This window comes from Zalophus californianus, chromosome 7 (genome assembly GCF_009762305.2).
Source record: "Zalophus californianus isolate mZalCal1 chromosome 7, mZalCal1.pri.v2, whole genome shotgun sequence".
Lineage (NCBI taxonomy): Eukaryota > Metazoa > Chordata > Mammalia > Carnivora > Otariidae > Zalophus > Zalophus californianus.
The window spans coordinates 54,729,114-54,752,178 of NC_045601.1; the positions used below are offsets into that span (position 1 = coordinate 54,729,114).

Here is a 23,065-nt window from a genome sequence, read left to right on the forward strand (position 1 = left end):
TTCACTGGCCCTTCACTGAAGACATCAGACAAGCATTGGTAAAGCATGAACAATTATATTTAATTTACATTTTGACAATTTGCACATAAATAACAATGTAAACCAGTACGTAAACATAAGATAGTTTGTTGTTCTAGCAAAGTAAAAAGCCAGTAACTTTGGTCAGTTTTAACTTTGATTAGAGGAAAAAAAAAACCACCGTTGATTGTGGGCTCAACATTCACATGTAAGAGGCCTACGAGGGAAAGTCAAATGGTAAAGAGAATCAAGAAGTCTCAAGCCACGTGGGTCTTGGTAAAAATTCCCACAAATAAGAAAGCACAAAAGGGAAAAGAAGAGAACAAATGAGCAGAACCGAAAGTATTTGGTGTCAATGTCAGTGTGCGATGCTTTGGTTTACCTACAATTAAGGACCGTGTTGGTCCAGCACTGATCCATAAAAAATTGTCAGTTTTGCCACTTAGAGGAACAGATCAGTAAGGCTCTGAGGTTTCCCTGGATTCTCCGAAGTTCGTTCTTTGCTGCTGGTTGACAGTAGTTGCTATCAATAAAAGGCTGAATATAGAAACCAGACTGATTAGTGATGCATCAGTTAGTGAGAAGGAAGGAAAGGAAGAGAGAGAAAAGTTAACAGTGGTAAAGGGAGTAATGGGACTTTATTTCCGTGACTTGGGTGTGACCACATAATCATAATGTGGCAAAACAAAAATAAAGCCATCTTAGACTGCCCTTACTAGTGAAAGATGGTGAATCTCTCTCCCCCTGGTTGTTATGCAGTCCCCATCTTTGCACCAAGGTTTTGGGGTCCCTTTCAACAGCAAGGAGGTGCCCAAGCTCACCAATGTCTATGATAGTGAGGTCATCAAGTGTTAAGCCAAGCCTCAGAAACTATTTGTTTTTTCTTTTTGCCCTTGGGAAAAGTAGGTTCTTTTACATGGTTTGGCTCACAATTTAAGTGGTTATAAATATATTATATATACACATGGTATAGTGGTATAAATAGATTTATAAATATACATCATTCTTTGCTACACCTTGAATGCTGACATGTAATCTTTGGGCTTAGCAGAGTGAAAGAACGGCACACATTCTTTCTGGAGCGCGCTTGGTTTCTCCTCTAGAGTAGCAAATCATTAGATAAGACATCACTTCCTGCACTACTGGACACACTCAATGAGGTAATTGTTGTTGAACAGCTTTGCAATGCCCTTTCATCTTTAATTAAATTAACCACAAAATGTAAAAACAAAAAATACTGAGGAAAATCTGAGTTTTACAGAACAAAATACAATTGATGTGTTGGGGATAGGAATGTGCATTGCCTGCTTTTACCCTAAGACAGCAAGAATACCCGTTTTTCGTTTTTTTGTTTTGTTTTGTTTTTAAAGTGTGGCCTGAGCCTATCTACCTCAAATCCTTCCCGGTAGAGCACCATGTTTGTGCAATCTTGACATAACAACAACAAAAAACCCCCAATAACAAAAACAACACCCAGACTCAAGCCCCCAAACCTCACACATACAAAACCACCTGTGCTTTGGGAACATTTCGTGGTGGTTTTAAACATGGCATTTTGTCTTATTCACATTTTCAGATAATACATTGGGATGCAAAGGTCACGTGACCACTCTGAATGGTCATGTGACTTTGGGGGTGGGGTAACCCTGCTCTTTGGAGAGGAAGACAGGTTGGCAAAGCCTTCTTGTCTCCTTTCTGGTAAATCCATGGTTAGGGGGAAAAGAATCTGAACTATCTACACAAACATACAAGATCCCCTTTCTTGTTTCTTCTACTGAAGTTGTTATTGGGTAATTCTGCACACATTCCCCCCCCCAAGTTATACAATGCTGTTCAAATGACAGATCTTATGAGTTAACACATCAACTGTCTAACTTTGGCAATACCAAACCTCATTTTCAAACCCTTATTATAGAGGGAGGTCAACTGAAGTAATGTATTTGTTTACTAAATCGTAGGGACTCAAACAGATGTGCAGAAATTTTCTACAAAGAATGGCCACAAGACAAAAATATAACATTTATAACTCAAATTACAAGGAATTTTTCCAGTCATTGTAAACTTTTTTAATTATTGCTTTTTGAACGATAAATTGTATAATAAATTATGAAGGATTATCATTGAAAAAATAATTATGGCTAGGCAATAGTCTTAGCAATGGGAAGGCTATGCAAACATATCCACACAAATATTCAAAATACACAGGTTCAAATATATAGATGGGGGTGTAAATAAGTATATATAATATGTATATATATTGTCTTTGCTTCATTTATACCCTGAGATTTCAGTAACTTTGGAGTTCCTTCTTTAATTCCAGAGAGGTGAGGGGAAACCATCTGCCGTCAGGAGAGCTTTGCAGAACTGGAATTATGTACAAGCATTTGCTACAGGCACCCTGACTTGCCAAGTCATAAGTTAAGAAACAAAACAAAACACTTTTTGTTTTCTGAAAATCTTAAGGATCCATTGGTTCAACTGTTTCCTGTTTGACCTTTACAGGCCCCAGAGGTAGTGGGTTGCTGTGAGCCAACTTCATGAGGGATGGGTCTGATGACTCATAAAGGCTACACCCTGAGAGGAGTCCATTCCCCATGTTTCTATGCAAAGACACTTTCAGGCCAGTTTCTTCTTTCTCTTTTCTGACCACAGCCAGAATTTCTTTCTCCACCACAGAGGTGACATCAATGTTGTCCTCCATGTCCTCGAGCCGGTCGGCGTTGTCGCTGATGTCAAACTTCTCAATTTCTTCGTTGATCCGGGTCAGATCCTCCAAAGGCATCCCTGTGGCTGGGGCCATGGGACAGTTCCCCTTCAGGTGGACCTTGAGGCTGCAGAGATGGATGTAGCTCTTGTGGCAATGGGCACACTTGTGGGGCCGCTCCCGGGTGTGTAGGCGCTTGTGGAGTTTCAGGTGCACAAACTGGGTGAACTTGGCAGGGCACACCTTGCACTGGTAAGGTTTCTCTCCAGAGTGGAGTCGCAGGTGGGTCTTGAGATTGCTGGTGCTGCTAAATCGCTTGTGGCAAACCTACAGGTGGGGAAGCGGGCAGAGACGGGAGACGGGAAGACCAGAAGATTAAGAGTTGCCAGTGGGAAGGGCAAGCTTACATACCAACGCCCAGCAACCTGTGAGGCGAGAAGCCTCCCCGTGGCACCTCTGGTGTGGCATTAAGCAAACAGGGAAATGTGGGCACAGCACGTGCGGAGGTGTTTACTTCCCCCTGCCATTTTCCACCCACTGGAAGCCGGCCGTGTCATCATCTCTGCTCATCAGCACATACAGGCTTATCAGTCCATGGCCGGGCAGAATTCTTGTGTCGGTTTAATCTATGGGCTACAGGACACAGGGAGACCGCTCCTGAGACATTCTCTACAAAGGTTAAAATTTCTACCAGAAAACACTGCCCACCTGGCATTCGTGTGGCTTCTCTCCCGTGTGTACCAGGTAGTGTTTCTGCAGGTGGGCGAGCTGAGTGAAGCCCTTGTTGCAAGTCTGGCATTTGAAAGGCCGTTCTCCGCTGTGCACTCTGAGGTGGACCTGGAAAGAAGCCACGTGCATTAGCCCTGCTCTCGGTCGGTGGGGAGACCTCACATTTCTGCTCAAGGACTCAGGCATTTATGGTGCGGACATCTTAAGACAACCATCAAGTTAAATCTTAAACCGAACAAACGGAGCCCCAGTGTTTTCAGAACGCTTCGTTTCGTTTGCGCCAAAGGAACAGAAGTCACAGGCCAGCAGGACTTTAAACTGATCTTCTAGCCCAAACCCCACATTTTCATTATTCTGAAGAAACTCGGCAGAGAGGTGATTAGTCCGAAGTCACAGAGCCAGAAATGGCAAAAGCAAAGGAACCCCGCCACCCCCCACCCACTGCTCCCGGCCCCGAGTCTCACACCGTCGCGAAAGCGCCTCACGCGCTGCGCGGAGCGAGCCACACGCAGGCGCGCAGGCGCACAGGCAGGGTGGCGGTGCGCGGGCCCGGCGGGAGGCCTACCTTCAGATTTGAGAGCTGGCCGAACGTCTTGGCGCAAACGTTGCATTCATACTTAATCTTGCCATTCTGCTTCTTCAGAGGGTAGGGCAGTGTCTTGTAGCCGGTCATATTTCTTTTGTTTTTAATGAGATTCATGGCTTCGTCACTGCCGGGGGCCGCCAGCGCCGCTGAGGTAGCTTTGGGCTGCACCACGTGCTCCGCCGAGGCGGCCGTGCCGGCCGTGGGCGACCCGCTGGTGGGGCTGCTCGCCCTGTCCTTCATGCTGGCGGCCGCCCCGGGGAGGGAGAAGGCACTGTGCGGCGCCGGGACGAGCACCTCGCGCGCGTGGTCGGGCTGCAGCGGCCTGCGGGCCCCGTCCGAGGGCAGCGAGCTGGGCAGGGAGGCCGGGCCGAGCAGGGGGTGCGGCAAGCCGCCGCCGCCCAGGAGGCTGCCGTAGACGGGGTACAGCCTGGGGAAGAGGCTCAAGTTGCCCACGCCGCCCATGTTGCCCACGGCGCCCAGGCCGTTGCAATTCACGCCGTAGGGGGGCAGAAGGAACTTGGGGTAGTGGGCGTTGTAGGAGGGGATGAAGGCCGGGGGCAGGTGCGGGGCCGGCGCGTAGCCCGGGTAGGAGCCCAAGCCTTCCGGGCCGTAGGGGGCGTTCAAGTAGGCGTACGAGTCCCGGTGGTCTGGAGGGCAGGACGCCAGGGGCGACACCGTGTTCCCGGGGCTGCTGTGCGGGCTGCAGCTTTTGAGGCTTTGGTCGGGGCTGCTTCTCGCCGAGGGGCTCGGGGTCGTGGAGGACGGGATGGGGGAGTGAGTGATGTAGGTCGGCCTCTCCATCCCATAGGCTTTCAAAAAGTCCTCCGGCAGAGGGGCCCGGATGGGGTAAACAACCCGAGGGTAGAAGGGCATTTCGGGGCTCCCGTTTTTTCGGAAGTCGTCTGCCTCCTTTTCTGACCCGAAGGGTGAAATGTTGGAACGGTAGCAGTCCTTTCCTTTGGAGGGATTGGAGTCCAATTTCAGGATTTCTTTCACGCTGTACTCTCTCTTTGGGACGTTCTTGGGGCACAGTTCATTTTTCTCAGTGCTGGGCTGCTTTGGATGGCCCTGGGTTTGTGCTGAAATAAAGAAAGGACGGTTAAATAAATTAACTGAAATATTAAAAAAAAAAAAAAAAGGACGGTTACTCAAAGGGTTATAGAGAACTGAAGTGAAATTGCCAAAGCTGCTCTCTCCTTGAGAAAACCTGAGCGCCAGCTGGCCACAAGTGAGACACACCTGGCTTCTCAACGCCCTCTCATTCTAGAGGGCTCGGGGCCACTCACTCAAACGCACCGCTCCATTTCCTTCTGGGCAAAACAGGAACGGTGACAACATCTCGAATCAAGAGCACCGTCTAGATTATTTTGTTTCTACCAGTAAAAACCGTATGGTGGAAAAGTGCTGTTCAAGCTAGAACGGAAGAGCTTCCATTAAAATGGGGTGGAAATAATCCTGGGGTGGGGGTGTCAGAGGTTAATAAAAGTCATTCTGATGCTCACAGTGTACCGAAAGGAAATCAGCACACCCTGCGAACCTAGATGTGAAAGATTAAGTCTCATTTCAAGTAACAAACAGTCATCAGTTTTCGCCTCGATTCTTGTTTAATACGAATTTGATAAAACCCTGTTCAAACTGCTTATGCCAAGTAGATTAGCAACAGGGATGCCACCCCTTCCCCTCGAGTTGCTGACAATACAAGAATGGCACCAAGGCTCTGTCTGGTCTAACCAGGCTCCCAGCAATGCTGTCCCCTGGAATCACAAGGCGTGACATACTCATCTCTGCCAAACCACAACAGGCACTTCCCAAGCCAGTTCAATTACTTAGAGCACCAAAGAAAACAGGCAGCTAAGATGAAAGCATTTATTCTATATTATTACTCCGTAAATACCCTATTTAGGAAGAGCAGCAATGAGGACAGTTCCAGGCTCTCCAGGCCATCACCAGCCCTGCCCCTCCAAACACACGGAACAAACGATGCCTTTGGGAAAACACCAGTCAGAGCAGGGAACACCAAAAAGTCCCCGCTCAGCCTTCCCTGGAAATCAAAAGTAAAACATAACGCTGCTTCGCTGGAGCTCTGGTTATCAGAGGACAATCACTCCAACTGAACAGCTGCCCCATAAGGAGGAGTAGGTTGAAGGCATGAGCCAGCCATGTGTGCGGATGCCTTGGGAGGCAGGGGAGCTCTTGGCCTCAGCATCGGAAGGGGACAGGTTTGTGGGACCATGCTGAAGCCTCTGTAAAAGTATCATTCGTCGTCTCAAAAAAAAAAAAAAAAAGTTTCCATTTGATTTCACTGAGAAAGCACTCCAGGCTTGATACCTGATAGGTCTAGAAATGAACTCTGTGGAAGTCCAGATTCTGAACCCTTCAAATCCATTCTCTGGACTGACAGGCTTGAGGGATTCGATTCCAGTTTGAGAGGCCCTCGGAGAATGTTATCTCCTGCTAGCTGTTATCAGTTACTCCCGGGTGAGCCAGCAGCCCCAGAATAAACACAGCCAGGACACTATCAGGGAAGATGCTGATGGGGGCAGTGATGGAAAGCTTGTTGAGGGAGAGGGATTTCTGAAGCCACTAAACCAAAATAAATAAGCCCTTATCGGGCCAATATCAGTCTTTCAGTGAGGCCCAGCAGGCAGGAAGTTCAAATTGTCACTTTTGTTTTTTAAAGCTGAAATGGTAAAGGAAGAGAGACAACTAAGTTGGGAAACTGATAGGCGAGGCATCTCACAGCCACAGGAAGGAATTTTATGGAGGTGAAAAAGAACAGTCTGGAGGCAGCCGTGTAGGCCCACATTTAAAAAAAAGATGGCACCCTCAATAAAACGTACAGAAACTTCACCATTTTCATGTGGCCAATTACACCTCAATCTCATAATTTTTCCAGTGGCTTCAATACTCTTTTGGTTCTAAAGTTCAGCAGATTAAGCCCATAAGCAAGAAGTGCACTGTCCCTCCTCTTTAGTCAGGTGTTCTCACTAGGTACCTTAATAATTCGGTTATTAAGTTTAGAAAACAAAGCTAATGACTGGGCCAACAAACAGGAAAGTCAGAATCTATAATTTTCCATGCAAAATACTTAGCACCGGGCCCAGCATATAGTAAATCCCCAATCAACGTTTGGTATCTCTTATGCCTCCATAGAAATAAATTTCTATCTTCCTCCAAAACAATATCCAGAGGGAAACGTTAGCCCCCTAAGATGTTTGAAGGTGGAAGTCATGGAATCTATGTGAAGGTACATTTTAAAAAATCATCCTTCAGCAGCTGAGTAATCAGTAGAGCTGGTGTCATTTCTGACTCTCCCACTCAGCAGCAGCTTGAGTTAACATGAAGAAGAAAATCAAGATCTGTTTTTGTTCTTAAATCTTAAATGGCTGTAGGCGGACGGAGTCATTTCAAGAGTGAACTGCTTCTGAAGGCTCTGAATGGCTTAATTATGCCGACTCACATTTTCGATCTATAATAAGAACCCCCAAGACTACAAGAAAGAACCTAGAAGTTCTGCAGTAGGCAAAACAAAGTCTGTTTTCAACTGAAACTGAGAAAGCAGATTAACATTTAGAAGTCTATAATTTGGTCAACTGTTTTCTAGATGGGTTGGTTAGATACATAGGAAAAAAATAACCAAAAAACCTGGGAGGGGTAAGAGTTAAATTTAATAGTTTCTACTCCTTTTCTTTTGTTTCTTAAAAAAAACGCCAATTTGTGATTTCTGGCTACTTATTATTTTTTAACCTCAGTTTAATTCGAATCTCTTCTCAAAATTCTACCAATTGAACCATCACTGCCATTTAACGTCCTCACAAAGATTCTGGCACAAACCTCTGTTGTGCTCGAAGCATGGAAACCCAACACAACTCATTTGAAGACACAATCTACCTATTAGGCCTGATGAAAGAGTGGAAATTTTCCTGATCAGAGGCTCAATCATCAGTTACCACACCTAAGACAACTGGTTTCACAATCGGCAGCAGGAGTCTTGGCTTAATGTGACTGGTTATTTGTTCACTCTCCTTCTTTACTATGAATACTGGACAAGGAAAGGGCCCCTGAAAATGTTAAGCCACCATTTAGAAAAAATTCTGCATAAATAAAAAGGGATATTTGTGGGAACAAAAGTGTCATTTCACAGTATACATGGAAGTTGCTCTGAACACAGAGGATAAGCACTTGACTCTTAAATATTGTGCAAAGCCTTCAGGGAATAGAAATATAGGGCCTTTGAAACCACACCAGGTGAAGGATGTAGGTGAAAAAGCTTCTTCGGGGTTGGTGTAAAGTCACTGGGGTGGGTGGCTCCAAATGGAGTTACTATTTAAAAAAAAAAAACACCAAAAAACAAACAACCAAGGTCTTTCTCTGAATCCACGAATGATGAAGCTCAAGGAACGTAAGGAGACCTTGCCATGCTGAGAAAGTCAAGGGGAAGCAGCACATCTTCCTGTGAGAGGCTCTGCTAGAATATAAGCTGTTTTTTACCACTGGGCCCTGCGCAGTGGGCCTGGCACGTGCAGATGCCAAAACAGCTGAAGGGTTCCTGGGATGCTCAGCGCATACCACAGACTCTTGGGAACTCAGAAGAGATATGAGGGAAAAGAACTGACACCTTTGGTCAGGACCTGATTCACCCCTCACGCTCATGTTGGAAGCCAGCTTGTTTCCAATTATTCCAAGACCTCTTCCTAAAGCTCAAGGGTGCACTGAGAGCCTGTGTCTGTGTGTGAGAGAGAGAGAGAGGACCACGAATGCAAACTTGAAAGGTGATCCTGAGAGGGAGATTCATAAGCTTTTATAGTCCCAGCTTTTCAGAAAACTGCAAATATAGTATCGAGATCGTAGGGAGATCAAGTAAACTAGACAGTGTGGGATAAGCACCAACTAGCTACAGAGTTGGCTTATCCTGACCAGGACAGGTAATGGGTTTGTTAATTGGTCCTAAAGTTGAAGTCAAAATTCTAATTTATGTTAAAATTAACATTCATTCCAAATGTTTCAAAGGTGGAAATGTGAACTAAAACAGTTGAGCCTTCAGATAAAGCAAATAGGACTGCATTATCAACAATTGGTAAATCTGGGTAAAAGGTATCTGGGAATTCTTTGTACTATTTTTGCAACTTTTCCTTAAGTTTAAATCATATCGAAACAAAAAGTTAGAAAAATTTCAGAATTTAGACGCCAAGACCTTTACACCACAAGGATCTAATGTTAAAAACTTCCTTAAAACGTAGTAGTGTAACCGAGAACACACAACCATAATTACAACAGATTGGAGTTTTATGGTCATTCTTAAATTGTTCCTAGAGATCACTTAAGAATGACTAAAATGAGGTAGCCCTTTGCAGAGCGGTTATGACAATAACTTCAACTAAATAAAAAAGTATAAGCTATTTAAGGAACTGAGAATTTGTTAAAATAAAGTGATAGGTAGCTACTGTAATAGTGATCAGGAGGTTAGATAAATAGGTTTTTGCCTTAAAGAAGGAAGCTAGGATATAAAATCTTTAGTTATCCACTTAGAATACTATTTTAAAAATTATAGCTGTGAGTTTTTCTAGAAACAATCTGATAAGTTCTACATCAGACCATATGTTGACAACCAAATGTGCATCTCCACAATATTCCAACACACATTATAAGCACCAAAAATCACCACAAACAAGGGCTATACCTTGCATACTAGGCATGTCAGGACCAATCCCTTCTATACTCCCACCTGCCCCCTTTAGGAAAGATTAGAATTGGACAAATATTTCTTCCAGTAACTTTCTGAATTAAACATTCAATAGCTTTTACTATTTTCATGATCAAGTTTCATAATGGGCAACAGGGACTAAAATAATTTTTTTTTCCCTTTTCCTCGTCCCTTGTTTAAAGTCACCTACTTGGCCCAACAAATGAAGCCATATAATTAAACAACATGTTATTAGCTCTTAGGGGCAGAACTGACATTACTGGCATTTTTTATTTATTTATTTATTTTGTTCTATAATCCACTTACTGAGATTCATCATTGTCAGCTCTCCGGGATAAGGGTAGTGAAGCCTCTCTGCAAAGTCCCGACAATACCACACAAGAAGCTCCTGGTTGGCAGGGATGGGCTTAATGGTGTAGAAGTAGATGTTCATCCCGTTCTGACACGCAGCCAGGTTTTGCTCCCGGGCAGAGTGCGCCGGATTCACATAGCGCATCCAGTTGCTTTTCTCCTCATTAAAGCCATCGATGAAGTGGAGAAGCTCCCCTCTGGAATAGATCTGTCCAAATGAAAAGACAGACGTGTAAAAGAAAGTCAGCCCCAAAGCAATGGAAAGCTACCCCGGCACCTCTAAGAATAAACACAGCAAGGACCGTGTGTGATTTCTCATTCCCTGTTGCCCACTTAGAAAAAGAAAGAAATCGGTTTAGCCAGAGTAGTCTTGAATCAGCAGAAAATCAGGATGGAAACAGGTAAGGCACACTTTGTCAGTTACCTTTTCCATTTCAGTTTTATCATCTTTTCGTGTTTGGGGGAAAATGACAGAAGAATGAAACACCACATTTCATTTAAGGAGCTGCCTCGGACGAATCAAACCACCAGAGAGTATTACTTTTGCTACAGCCGTGAACGGCAAATGGGCGAAGCTACTAACTTTAGTTCCGATTATGCTGACTTTGAATGCTTTGAGTCACTGGGTAGAAGACCAAGCCAACCGAATACGTCAAACTGAGTCTCTCAACTTTTTCTATGGCCTCTGTACTTGCCGTTTCCTACACCCCCGCCCAAGGCTTAAACTATGCAAACATCCTCCACCCCCAAGCCTCCAAGTCCAGAAGTAACACTTGTTCATATGAATACTTGGAACCCTGCCTTTTTGTGGAAACACTGGGTGGGGCAAAGGTGAACTTCACCTGCCATAACAAAGTGAATACCGGGACAGAAGCCAGGATTTGACAGTCGACTAAGAAGTCACTTTTCCTCTTGATAAACATGTTCAGCCTTGCACTTCTCTTTCAAGCAGAAGGAGGGGAGAGGGAACCCTCTTATCTGTAAGGTGGTTGGCTAAAACACCAATTGACAGAGCCATAGGCATGTGTTTTTCGAAAAAGAACAGGAAGAAACTGTGCTCTTCTTTAAAGGCAACGCATAATGAAGAATTCAAAGTTTGCCTCACGGTAATACTACTTCTGGCTAACAGATGCACTCAGGCTATGTTCCGTGAAAAGGCAGAGGTAAGAATAGGAAAAATTAAAACATACATTCTTGCTGAAACTACTTTATAAACACACTCCTCATCCTTCCACAGAAAGTTTCTCTCTCTCCCTCTTTTTAAGGTGTACCACTTTTTCTTCAGACTTCAGAAATTTCCTTATCCCTCTATAATCAATACCTGGTTATCTGCAACTCGTGGTCTTCAAGTAGGAAGGCACTGTTCGTAGCAGAAATTTTGTTCTAACCGGACAGCAGGTTATGGCTTTGTTCCTAGTCACATACTGACTATGATAGTCTATAAATCGTGTCTGTATTTCACTCACACGTTATCAGAAACAAAAAGGAACTCTGTCCCTTTAACACGGGCAGTAAACACCAGAATCACTTTCTTTTAAGAGTAACTTCCTGTAAATTGTGAAGGGGGAAATACATGTGGCTTCATCAAAGCAGCTTGTGAGAGCTTTTGCGGTGTGTTTTGTTAAGAGAAAATGGAACAAGGCTGGGTGAATTCTGCTATCAAGAGGGGTTTTCAAGTTTGTTTACTCTGATGTGCAAACTTCCAGGAACATGGGGTTCCATCGTTCTGCACTCTTCGCTGGGCGGAGACTGCTTTCTAAAGCTACGGGTGTGGGATTCCAGTCAGCCTTCCATGGACTACAATTTACTGTATCCTCATTTAAAAACAGAAACGTCCGTGCCATGAAGTCATTCGTACACACACACACACGAAAATAAAATAATGCGTACGTCAAATGAACACTGCTCCTTCTCACCTCGCTACACTGCCATATATTATCAGGAAGATTAAAAATGTGCTGACTCATAGTACAGTTACAAGAAATGTCACTGGTTTCTCAACTTGAACATCCCTACTCTTCTTTGACTGTGTAATTTGCATGAAACTTTTTCTTTCCTTACAACAGATGTTCATATTCCTGCCAGCAAAATCAGGATACTTTTAACAACATGTGGGGAGTTTTCTCCTACAATATCCTTTGTCTATGAAAGACTGATTCAAATAAATCCTCCCAAGGAAAGCATTTCAGTTACTTGGGGTGAATCTTTAATGAACCAGGGAACTGGGACAGAGATAGGAGGTTCTTAAGTATTTCTTGCCTTTTTAAAAAATGAGCATGCATTAATAAGTCTCATGCTGGATCGTGTTAATTCAGACTTTTGACTCCAAGAATTACACACTTCTGTGGCTCACTTCTGAGAAGACTTTATTGGCAATAAAGGCAAAAATGCACTCACATTTTGCCCATTATAAGTCACAAAGTAAATATATCTTAAGCATGTGTAATTATTAAATAAAAATTGTGAGCACACAATTCTTAGTGAACAATTCTTAGTGCTCTCTCTTGTTTGGAAAATAGTAAAATAAAGTTCTAAAAACACAAAACTTCCTGGATTAAAAAAAAAAAATCCTGTTTCTATGGAACAGCTTCTGAATGATCCCCAAATAGAAGTGTTTTATAAAGATACTTCTCCAAAAGATATAAGCATGGTGGGTAAAAACTGGCCAAAATAAGTATAATCCAGTTTTTGTTGTTCCCATGCAGCTGTTTCTTAAAAGAATTCAAATAATGGTTCCCCGGTAGTCATGTACGTTTTATGCAAGGATGTATAAAAAAATTACTTTTAAATTTAGTAAGCATGTCCTTATTTCCTAATTGAGAAAAGTGAATATCCCAGAGAGATCTGTGGGAAGATGGAAAGCAGTCTAATTTTTGTCTCTGTTCCCTTCTAATTCGGGGTCTTTTAATCAAAAGCTCCATCTAAGTAGTTCATCTTTGCGGTCCTTCCTAATCCCAATATTCCAAAGGAAATTATATGGGCCAGACTTTTATGCTCTCACGATTGTAAGCACTTCCCTTATGCTATGGGAGTAAAGTACAACCCAACAGTTTTATGATGCAGACGCAAGACCAGTCCCAGTCGTCTCCATTCCCCTAGTGTCATTTTCTACCCATCCTTCCTTAACGGCATTTATTTGCACGCTAATTCATTTACGATTACTCTTCCATTCAATTAAAGTTAACTCAGCAAGAAATCAAGAAGGGGTGAAATCTAAGGCTTGGTGACTCATTACTACTTCCTTGCAGAGAAATGCAAATGAACCTACGCTTGAAGCAAGCAGCAAACTGTTTCCTTTCATCACAAAGCTCTAATGAATTGCAAAAATTAAGATTCACATACAGTCCATATCTCCATCCCTAATCACCTACAGGCTGCATTTCTAGAGCCAAACAATTAACCAGTTTCAATCACATTTGCTTACAACTCCCTGTGTCCACGGGGGCCCTGAAGAGTTGTGGTAAGCCCCAGTACAGGTTGAAAAAGGAAGTGACCCAGCAATTGTGGCTCCATTTTTTCCCTTAATTCTTAAGGAGTCTGAAAAATTTTTCCCTACTTACCCGCCAGAAATATTTCCTGTTGGCGTTCTTGGGAACAGTATCATTGGTGTAGATTTCACCTATTAGCGGTCCAAAACGTGTTCCCTTTGGTATGTATTCTTTACTCACCACTCCAATAACCTAAAGGGGATAAAACATGAAATAATTACTTCAACTGTAAAATAGTAACTGAATATTTTATTGAATCGAATTGTCAAGTGGTAATACAACCAACAATGGCAAAACTGTGATACAGAGGGCAGATACCAATGGTGCCAACGTCATTTTAACAGCAAGGTTCATCTTAGGGGGAAATCATCTTTTAAGCTCCCAGATCATAAGCCAATACCCAACCAAGCATTAAAATAGTCTAAAGGATTATTCTCTGGTGACTTTTTCATTATTACTTTTCATACTAGAAGAACAGAGAGGGTAACCATTCTGTTTTGTCCGATTTTAGAATCAGATACTGCAGAATTAGACGGTCAAGATTAAACTATTTCAGCCTGCTCCTAGTTTCTTGTTTCTCCTTCTCCATCAAACCATAAACATAGCATGCTTGAGGGGAATAAAATAGTTTTAACCTCAAAAACCAAAATAGTGCTCTTTGGTTGTTCCACAAAGACCTAAGGAACCAGAAGCAAAACACATTATATTTTTTTTCATTCCAGATGAGGTTTTTGTTTTGTTTTTTTTTCATAGCTTGTAAGTTCTCTTTAATAGAAGAAAGATCTTTCAAGTAACTTTGTTCTGCCCTAGCATCTTCTATTCAACAGTGGTCAAGAGTTGTTCTTTGAAATGGAATTTATACTGAGGAGAGCTGTGGGTTCTAAGATCTGAGGAAATGACCTTCTCAGACTGGATGTGTCACACTAGGGCCTTGCTAAAGAAACATGTTAACTATGCCAGTTCCCCCTTGATCGTAAATTTCTTTAAGGGAGTGAAAAAAAAAATCACCAACCACGAATCAGGAAGCAATTCATCACTATTCAAAAGAACTCCTCTGTAAGTAGTCCTCTGCAACATTTCGCAGTTAGTTTTGTGTTGCTTTTTATTCAGTCACTTTTCCATTTTTTTTTTTTTTTGGTCCAAAACTGCCTGCCTACAAATTACTTATTGAATACCTTACCGAAATGGACCAAGAGGGGAGGTAAAAGAGATATTTACTTCCAGGTTTTACTAAGCCCGATGGCTCCTGAGTAATTGTGTACCTGCCTTAGGTAGGTCCAAATATATGTATCAGTAAATGTGTACAGTGGAATCTCAGATTTTATTTGTGATATACATTGATATGTCAATAAATCTCATCAAAAACTTAAAACCTGTTTAAATGGATATGGAATAAGCACATCTCCATGGTTGTAACAGCCTAATCTTTCTTATGTACATTTCTTATCAGCCAATTATTTTTTTTAACAATTTAGTATTCAATATACAAGCCACTGGAGCATACCCAGACTGGAAAGACAGAAAAAAATAAAGGAAGGAAGGAAGGAAGGAAAGAAAGAAAAAAGAAAGAAAGAAAAGAAAAGAAAAGAAAGAAAAAATTTCCTACACCTAACACAAGTTGAAATGAGGTTGTGAGCTGAAGTCTTATTTTTGGTACTTTATGAATTTCTGGCAGAGAGCTGAAAAAAGCAGATGTTCACCTCATCCTCCTCTGCCTTCATTTACATCTATGTGCCCTTTCAATACAGTTCATCGTTACTGGTATTTGTTGGCAATAAACTACTGGGGACAGGAGTAGCTCAGAGCAGTCTTGAGATAAAACTGCGTACTAAAGCTTAAGTAGACTTACTTATGCAGAGACTCGTTATTTACAATACATTATTGAACCTAATTAATTTGAAAAATTCATGGAATTGACTTCTATGACACGCAAATCATTTGGCATTCACATTCGAGTGGTTATTCCATAATATTAAAATGACAAACAGGAAAAACAAATAATGTCATTTGTTGGTGAGCCAATAATTAGCAGTTGATATTTTCAACATATCCACTTTAAAGCAGTAATTTAAAGAAAGGTACTCAACTGGTTCATCAACTTTGTTTTAAATTATAGTCTCTTGCAGACAGTGTCTTGGGAGTCAGAGCCTGATTACCAACAAGTAGCATTACATTGAGGTCGGGTTTTTTTTTCTTCCAAATTGCTCTTTTTTTTAAACCAGTGGGCCTCTTGGTTCTCATCTATCAATCTTACACTAAGAAAACACCCGAAATTTTCTTATGGCCAAAAAGAAATCAACCAGAATCTTATTTCTACAAAAGAATTTGCAGAGGACATAACCACCCAGCACCTATTTGAGAACAACAATAAGCAAGTCACCGAGGAAGCTATAGGACAGTACTTGCCATCTATAACCTTACAAATGCAATTAAGCAAGCAAGACAGGAGAACAATTAAAAAGAGGAGGGTCTGTGGTGGAAGAGAAGTCTATGAAAATCCTCAAGCCCCAAACAAATGTAAGAACCTACACTTACTGTGGTGAGCATTTTGTAATTAAAAAACACAAAAAAAACAAAAACAAAAAACAAAGAGCCTCAATATTTGATTATCTTTACAAGTGGGACAGAACCCTATTATTTAAGTTCCATCATACACAGAGCTATCGGGAACACATAAACTCACACAAGTGGATACACGGAGACACAAAATAATAGAATTTCAAGGTTGGAAGGAATTGTATAGCTTAAATACCATCACTATGCATTCCCAGCCCAGCACTTTAGTACAGGATAAGTAACTTCAACTCAAACCCATGTCTGAGACATTATTCAAAGAGGACATATGAGCTGCAATTCTAAGATTACAGTGCTCGGCTACGTAACTGTGGAAGGGGAACAGGAACCAAGGTTGTTTTTAATGGGAAGTGGAAGACCAAGTCCTATTCTCCCTCTTGCCCCAGAAAGATCCAGATGTGAACCTTAGTCAACAACAGTCTATCCCTGGAGCAAACACATGAGACAGAGGAATCTGGTGTGTGCCTCGGATTTCACAGTGCTAAAAAAACTAATTAAGAATGTGTTCACCTAAGCTCAAGAAGGAAACTTCACAGGAACTGACCAGGGTCCTAAAGAATTATTACTAGGGGCAGGCTGCTCTCTGTGTGCCTCCCATAATCCTATCTGGGAGAAGACCCTGGTCTCCACACTTGCTTGCCTCCTCTCCCGCCGCCCCACAAACTCTTCCACGCAGTGCCTTCTGTTGGAAGCGAGCCCTTCCACCACTTGGGCAGATCCGTCTCTGTCAGTGGCCTCAGTTACAGCACACATCCTGATGTCTAAGGCTTCCAGACAAAAAAAGGGCTTGTTTTTCATTGTATAAAAACGGGAGATTTCACAGCTTAGGATGGGGGGGGGTTGCTGAATTTAAGTCTGATATCAAGGAGAATATGAACTTGGGTTTTTTTTTTTTTTTTTAAACAATTCCTCCTTTAGGGAATCTACAAACACACACACATAGCAGTGGGCTTTAAGCAGAAACATTATTCAGGTTTAAATGTGGTATGAGCATCCTCACCCCAAATTACATTAAGATGACTTTAATTACTAGCTATCTCTTCCCCTCCCTGAATCCACCCCCCAATAAAAATGACTTATTCGATTAAAATTCTATTAAATTTTAAAATTCTATTAAAATTCTATTTTGAATACTATTCTATACTAATTCTATTTTGAAGGATATTTGCATTGAGATGACTAGAACTCTGTAGTGGACTAAGACTTCAGCTTGTAATTCACTTCATTTTTTTAAAAAAAGGGAGTGGGATGGATGGAGATGTTTCTGAAAGATTTCCTCCTTAATTATCTTTATATTAAAGGAAACATGGTAATGCCTTGGTACATTGTCTCACAAATAAAAGGCAGTAGGAAGAAGAAGAAATTGCATGTTATAGAGAGATATTTTTTACAGATGGCTTGAGTTAATAATGGACTTCAATCAAAATAGACATTTGGTGAGTCCCCATCATCGGTCTGATGTTTATCACCCCATGACTCTCGTAGGTCAGACTTAGAGCCACCGTGCCTCTTGAATATAAGCAAACTTGATACAGCCTACTGCTTCTAAAATATAACTGTTTAAATTGATCTGTCTGTATTCATGTATTCACAAAAGATTATTTCAGGAAGACAAGGGGAAAATCCCCCCTAAAAGAATAACCCATCAGTTAAAAAAAGTTTTAAAAGTTTTGAATAGTACGTCTATATTTGGTTTGAGTTCTGGAAATAGGAAGTAAGAACAGGCTCATTAAAGGTGCAGAATGATTCTAAACCAAATCTAAAAATGAGGGTCAAGATCAGAAATTTGGTTCGTATGTTTTGTTTTTAAACCAAAAGAAAAAAAAAGGTGCTGACACATAGCACAAATTCATAATGAAAAATGGTCTTGTTAAAAAAAAAATCCCCAAGTATGTCAGCACAACAGTACACCATGTAACATCTTCTGTTACTTAAATGAAAACATATAAAGAAGGGCAAGATCAACTAGTGAGATAAAAACCCCTTATAGAAAGGCTTTTTTCCCCTCTTTCCATGGCTGGTGGGACTGAAAGAACTAATTGAATAATGTCAATGTAAACATTTCATCCATCCTGAAGGTTTCCATTCAAGAACTGGCTTTCAGGTATCACACCCTCAATGGCTCAATTCCATGCGCCTCTTTCACCCCCGTGAGGGAGCTGTCCTTTTCCAAAGTGCAGAAAGGAAGGAGAAAGAAACAGAAAAATAGGTACAAATTCCAGAGTCAGTGTAAGACAGCATTACACTTGAGTTGGCTTCCTGGTTGCTTTTATGATTAGGAACTGGAGATGTGTTATTCAAGTGTTTCAGTTAAATAAAATATGGGAAAATAGAACAGGAGGACCCTGATCTCTTATTAGGTTAGTTTTGAAGGACCCTCTTCAGGGTCACAAGAACATACTGAAATAGGAAGTTCCACGTTCAGAGGAAAAAAAAAAACAAAAACCAAACGAGCTTAATAAAGGATCGGTCTGCAAGATGTAAAGACGATAAATAAAACCACAGTGACACCAAGAGGGGCCAGTGTAGCATAATCAAGAAGCACTGGCTGGGGAAGTCAAAAGAAATTTGCTCCTAGTCCTGGCTCAGGCTTCTCACTACACATCTTGGGTAAGTGACTATCTTTCTAAACCTCGGACTAATGATCTGAGGTCATTCCTTTATTTAGCTATGATTTTAAGTAGAATGATGGAAATCGAAAAACAAGCTAAGAGCTGAACAGAGAATAAGAACATTATAGAATGAAAAGGCAAAGATGACCCACAGATTAGAGGTCTTTATTTCAGTCCACTAGGCAGGACAGTGCAACACGGCACAAATGAACCCTGGGAACAGACCACTATTTTGGTCAAATATGATATGGAAAAAAACACACGACACCTTCTAAAGCCACAGCTAGAACCTTAAGTAGCCAAACAAATCCTACATTGTTTCCACAGGCCACGTTATCATGAGGCTTTCTATTGGAAAGAGTGTTACTCTCAGAAGGAGGTATAATTAAGGCCGACCTCTGGGGTTAAATTTTTAGTTAATGTTCATGTACAACTACAATTTAAATTTTGGTTTTTATAAAATCTGCCTCTATTCTTCCAGCAGGGGAAAAAAAAAAAGGGTAAGCTTAATGAAACTCAAAGCAGAGCTGCTCTATTTAATTTTAGACAGCTGTGTCTCCCCCTCACCAAAAACACTGAGCTCAGACACACAAACAGGAAAGAGACAAAGTATTTCCCAAACAACAGGCTCCCCCGACTCCTTCAAATACTGTTCCTTAGGGAAGGAGGAAAAGTGATCTGACATGGCTCTAATGAATAGTCCCAGCATCAAGTCATGGATTCCTACAGCAAGGAATCACTTCTTTCTGAAGGCAGCGACAGAAAGGACAGTGACCTATGGTAGTCCTGGTGGTGGGAAGTCTGTTGAGGGGTCAATTCCCTCAACTCAGCTCCGCTGCAGAGACCAGTAGGAACCACTGCAGTAGCTGAATTCTCAAAACAAGAGGTGGTTCTGCAAGTTATTTCACAGCTAAACATCACGCCTAGCTATAATCGTTATATAAAAGGGTAAACACAAACCCTTTGCTCATTCCAAGTTTGGGTTTCCAGCCCCTTTGAAACAACAAAGAGTGTACCCACTTCAGAGGCCAATAAGGAATCAGCCTGCCAGCCCAGCCAGAGCAAAGGAGCTGCGGCAGATAAACAGTGGTTAGCTCTGAAGTCATCCGGACCGAGGACACTTTAACACGAACCTCTTCTTGGTTTATACCATCACTTCAGTTCATAAACACGCCAAGGTTTTGAGAACAATTTTAGAAACCCAGCTAATAAAGCTGGCTCATTAAAAAGAATAAAGCCATCTAATGACCAAAAGGAGACAAAGGAAACATGAAAAACTTTTTTTCTAAGAAAGTGTTCTCCCTCAAAAGCTACGGTACACCTGGAGGACCAGGGTCAGCGAGTCCAGGGTGGACAGTGGCTTTCTCGAAGGTTGTTGACAATTTCGCCCACCTTGTGCTGCCATTGGGCTTTGTCAAGATGTGTCAACTTGCCAAAAGATTTAACTGTTTGCTAATTAGTATGGAACAGTGGAGGGCTGGAGGAAATGAGAAGGACAGACTTAGGGAAAGAGAAAGCAATGAAAGAAGTGAATTAAGTAAATCAATTATTTACTGATACTTACAGATTCTCACAGAAATACGAGGCCACAAGGGCAAGTGGTAGGGAGATTGGACGTCAGGTGCCAATCTTCTTCAGCAAGAAACCAGAGGCTTACCTCTTTGCTGTTTGTGGCATATTTGAAAAGCAGATTCCTTGGGAGGGATGCCTCTGCCTGAACTGAAGTCGCTCCGTCGGCGCTGCAATCCCAGGGGTGGTCGTTCACAATATACGTACACTTCTCTTCGAACTCAGCCTCTGTCCACAGAGTCATATCTGCGTCCTCCATGTCCATTTTCATGGTCCCGTCGGTCAACCCTTGAAACCTCACAGCGCTGGAGCTACACTTCGGGGCAGCCTGGAAGAGAAGGGAAAAGGCCTTAATCCGCATTGTCCTGTGGCTCCGTCCTAGAGGCTATGACTAATACAGTAGTCTCAAGACTTTAAAAGCAGATGCAGAGTGCTTGGTACAGTTGAGTAAGAGCCAAAAAGCTGTATAAAGAAGACTGCCTTGAAGAAGCAAGGTTTTAAAATGCTACTCTTACTTAGCTCTTAAAAAAGAAAGACAAGACTGTGGCAAACTCACTGGGGGGGGGGGGAGGGAAGAAAAAAAAAAGGAAGAAAGAAAGAAAAGAAGCACCTCCGAACAATCCCTGGCTTTACCTCTCACAGCAGAAGAATGCTGTGGGCTCTCAGTTCTATGTCCCAGAACTCCTGGGGTCATGGCCGCCAGACCCTCAGCGCTGTGGAAAAGCTGCCTCAGAAAAGTGTCACAAACAAGGAGAGGAAGAGGAAGGAGCTCTGTCTGCCTCTGAATGAAGCTAAAAATGGAAAGCGCGTGTGGGGCAGGAGCGGAACCCAGCCGGCCTTTTCCAAATGGGGAAGACTGAACTTTCCCACCAGCTCCCAACGCAAAACAACTTTCAAAACAACTCGCCGCCCCGCCCCCCCCCCCCCCCCCCCGCTCTGCTGCGCGCTCCCTTTCATCCTCTCCCATGGAAGACTGAAAGGGTTGCATCCTGCCAGCATCACTGAGCTGCAGCTTTTCAGAAATGGTCTGGGAGCACAAGAAAAAGTGGAGGAAAAATGGGCGAAGGGGGAAAACTCCTGGCACTTTCCTTTGACTGGTGGGCATCTCACACCAAATTGAAAAAGCAAAAACAAAGTATAAAACTGTTCAATAGCATTCCCTGGAGAGAATTCCTTTAGGAGCCCTCAGCTACAAATAGCACTTTCCATTTAAATCTGAAAGTGTACGAATTCCCAGAAGTCACTGATGTGCTTCAGTTTACTGTAACTAAAGTTATAACAAATATAGAAGACTCAGAGGACAGGCTCTTGCTTCCACTTGTAAACTGATAAGGATATTCCCGCAACCCCCCACCCCCCCAACACACTCAGGAAAAGTGCTTTCCAAAGAGAAAAAAAGGTAAACAAGTTCTGCAATGCTTTTCCCTACAATGTTTGATCAAAAGTAGAAACATGGGTAGCATTTCCATGTAAGAACGTGTCCTCCTTAGAATGTAAACACAAGTGGAAAGTCCTTCAAAGTGGCTTTCACATTCTTCTCTTTCTTCCCTAAATACGATGCTCTTTTAAAAAGTCAGATGCAAAGTTGTCTTTCCTGAGTCACGATTTAGACAAACTTGTTTTTATTTAGTTGCAACATGTACAGTCATGATGCCAAATAAATGTTAAAATAAACCAAAATTTACAAAATTAACCCAACCCGGAGAAGTCACTTTGACGGGGATGGGCAGGAGCCACTACCGAAATTTCAATGAATCGACAATTATGCCTCGAACTGAAAGGGTTAATGATTCATAAGGAAAAAGTCTTATAAATGTTTGACAGTTCTAAGAGCGCTAAAGCAGAAGCTGTTCTGGTTTCTACTGCGACTACGCCAACAACAACAATTTCTGATCAATTTCAGAATTAAAAACAAGATCAAGTTCCTTACCAAGGTCGTACCCACACGCTTTTCCAAGCAAATATCCAACATCTGAGATAAGTGTCGCTCATCTCTATCTACACAGTCCACATTTCCTCCGCGTCCCCTCGCGGGCTGAGGACTGACGCGCACCTCGGCCGTCCCTCCTGTTCTACGGCCGCCCCGGCGCCCGCGTCCCGGCTCTCCGTGGCGGACAGGTGCTGCGCGCTGCTCTGCCTCTCCGCAGCACTGGAGGGCTGAGTGTCACCGCAGCACTTTCAGTCTGTGTTAACCAGACCGGAGGCTCCTTTCCCCTCCCTGCTGCAGATTTCCCATTCGTCTGATTCACTCCCACCAGCTGCTGAAGGGGGCGTGGCCACACCTGGACTCGCCGGAGCCGCGCTGAGAGCTCAGCCCAGGGCTTTCCCCCAGATCGCGAGCCGCCGAGAGCTTCCTCTCTTCGCATGTGAATTTCAACATTTACTTGGAATCTTCTTACTTCCCTTTGAAAGCACTTAACCTCAACGTTTACTCAGGCTGTATTGTATTCTAAATACTCAACCCGCCCTCCTTCCTGCTGAGGCTTTCGAAGGGGGCGCACATTCCTTAAATTAAGGGAAACCTAAAAATTACCTAAAAATCTTGTAGTTCCTCGGCTCAATCCACACTTTAAAGAATATACAAAATGTACCTGAAAAGAGCGTGCGGAATTATTTTTGCACTTCATGTAATAAAATGTAGCTGTCTAATCCTCCAGCTATAGCCCATGAAATGCACATCCCCCCACCCCCCCCAAACTTGTCAGCTTCCATGTCTCCTGCTAACTGAAA

The 23,065-nt window shown here is 42.5% G+C and overlaps 1 protein-coding gene across 4 annotated transcripts; it reads right to left on the bottom strand.

Annotated features, from left to right (window-relative positions):
• Window positions 1-39: 39 nt before the first annotated feature.
• On the bottom strand, window positions 40-22,538 carry PRDM1 (PR/SET domain 1). 4 transcript variants are annotated; one of them, XM_027603438.1, is made up of 7 exons: window positions 22,266-22,538; window positions 20,424-20,663; window positions 13,653-13,772; window positions 10,048-10,300; window positions 4,017-5,116; window positions 3,431-3,559; window positions 40-3,049 (listed from the first exon to the last, which is right to left on the bottom strand). In XM_027603438.1, the coding sequence occupies exons 1-7, from the start codon at window positions 22,305-22,307 to the stop codon at window positions 2,477-2,479; spliced, it is 2,457 nt and encodes an 818-aa protein (XP_027459239.1). In that variant the 5' UTR covers window positions 22,308-22,538; the 3' UTR covers window positions 40-2,476. The 4 variants fall into 4 exon arrangements, with proteins under 4 accessions (XP_027459239.1, XP_027459240.1, XP_027459242.1 ...); XM_027603439.1 differs by lacking the exon at window positions 22,266-22,538 and adding an exon at window positions 20,969-21,109; XM_027603441.1 differs by lacking the exons at window positions 13,653-13,772; window positions 20,424-20,663; window positions 22,266-22,538 and adding an exon at window positions 11,414-11,523.
• Window positions 22,539-23,065: the final 527 nt, after the last annotated feature.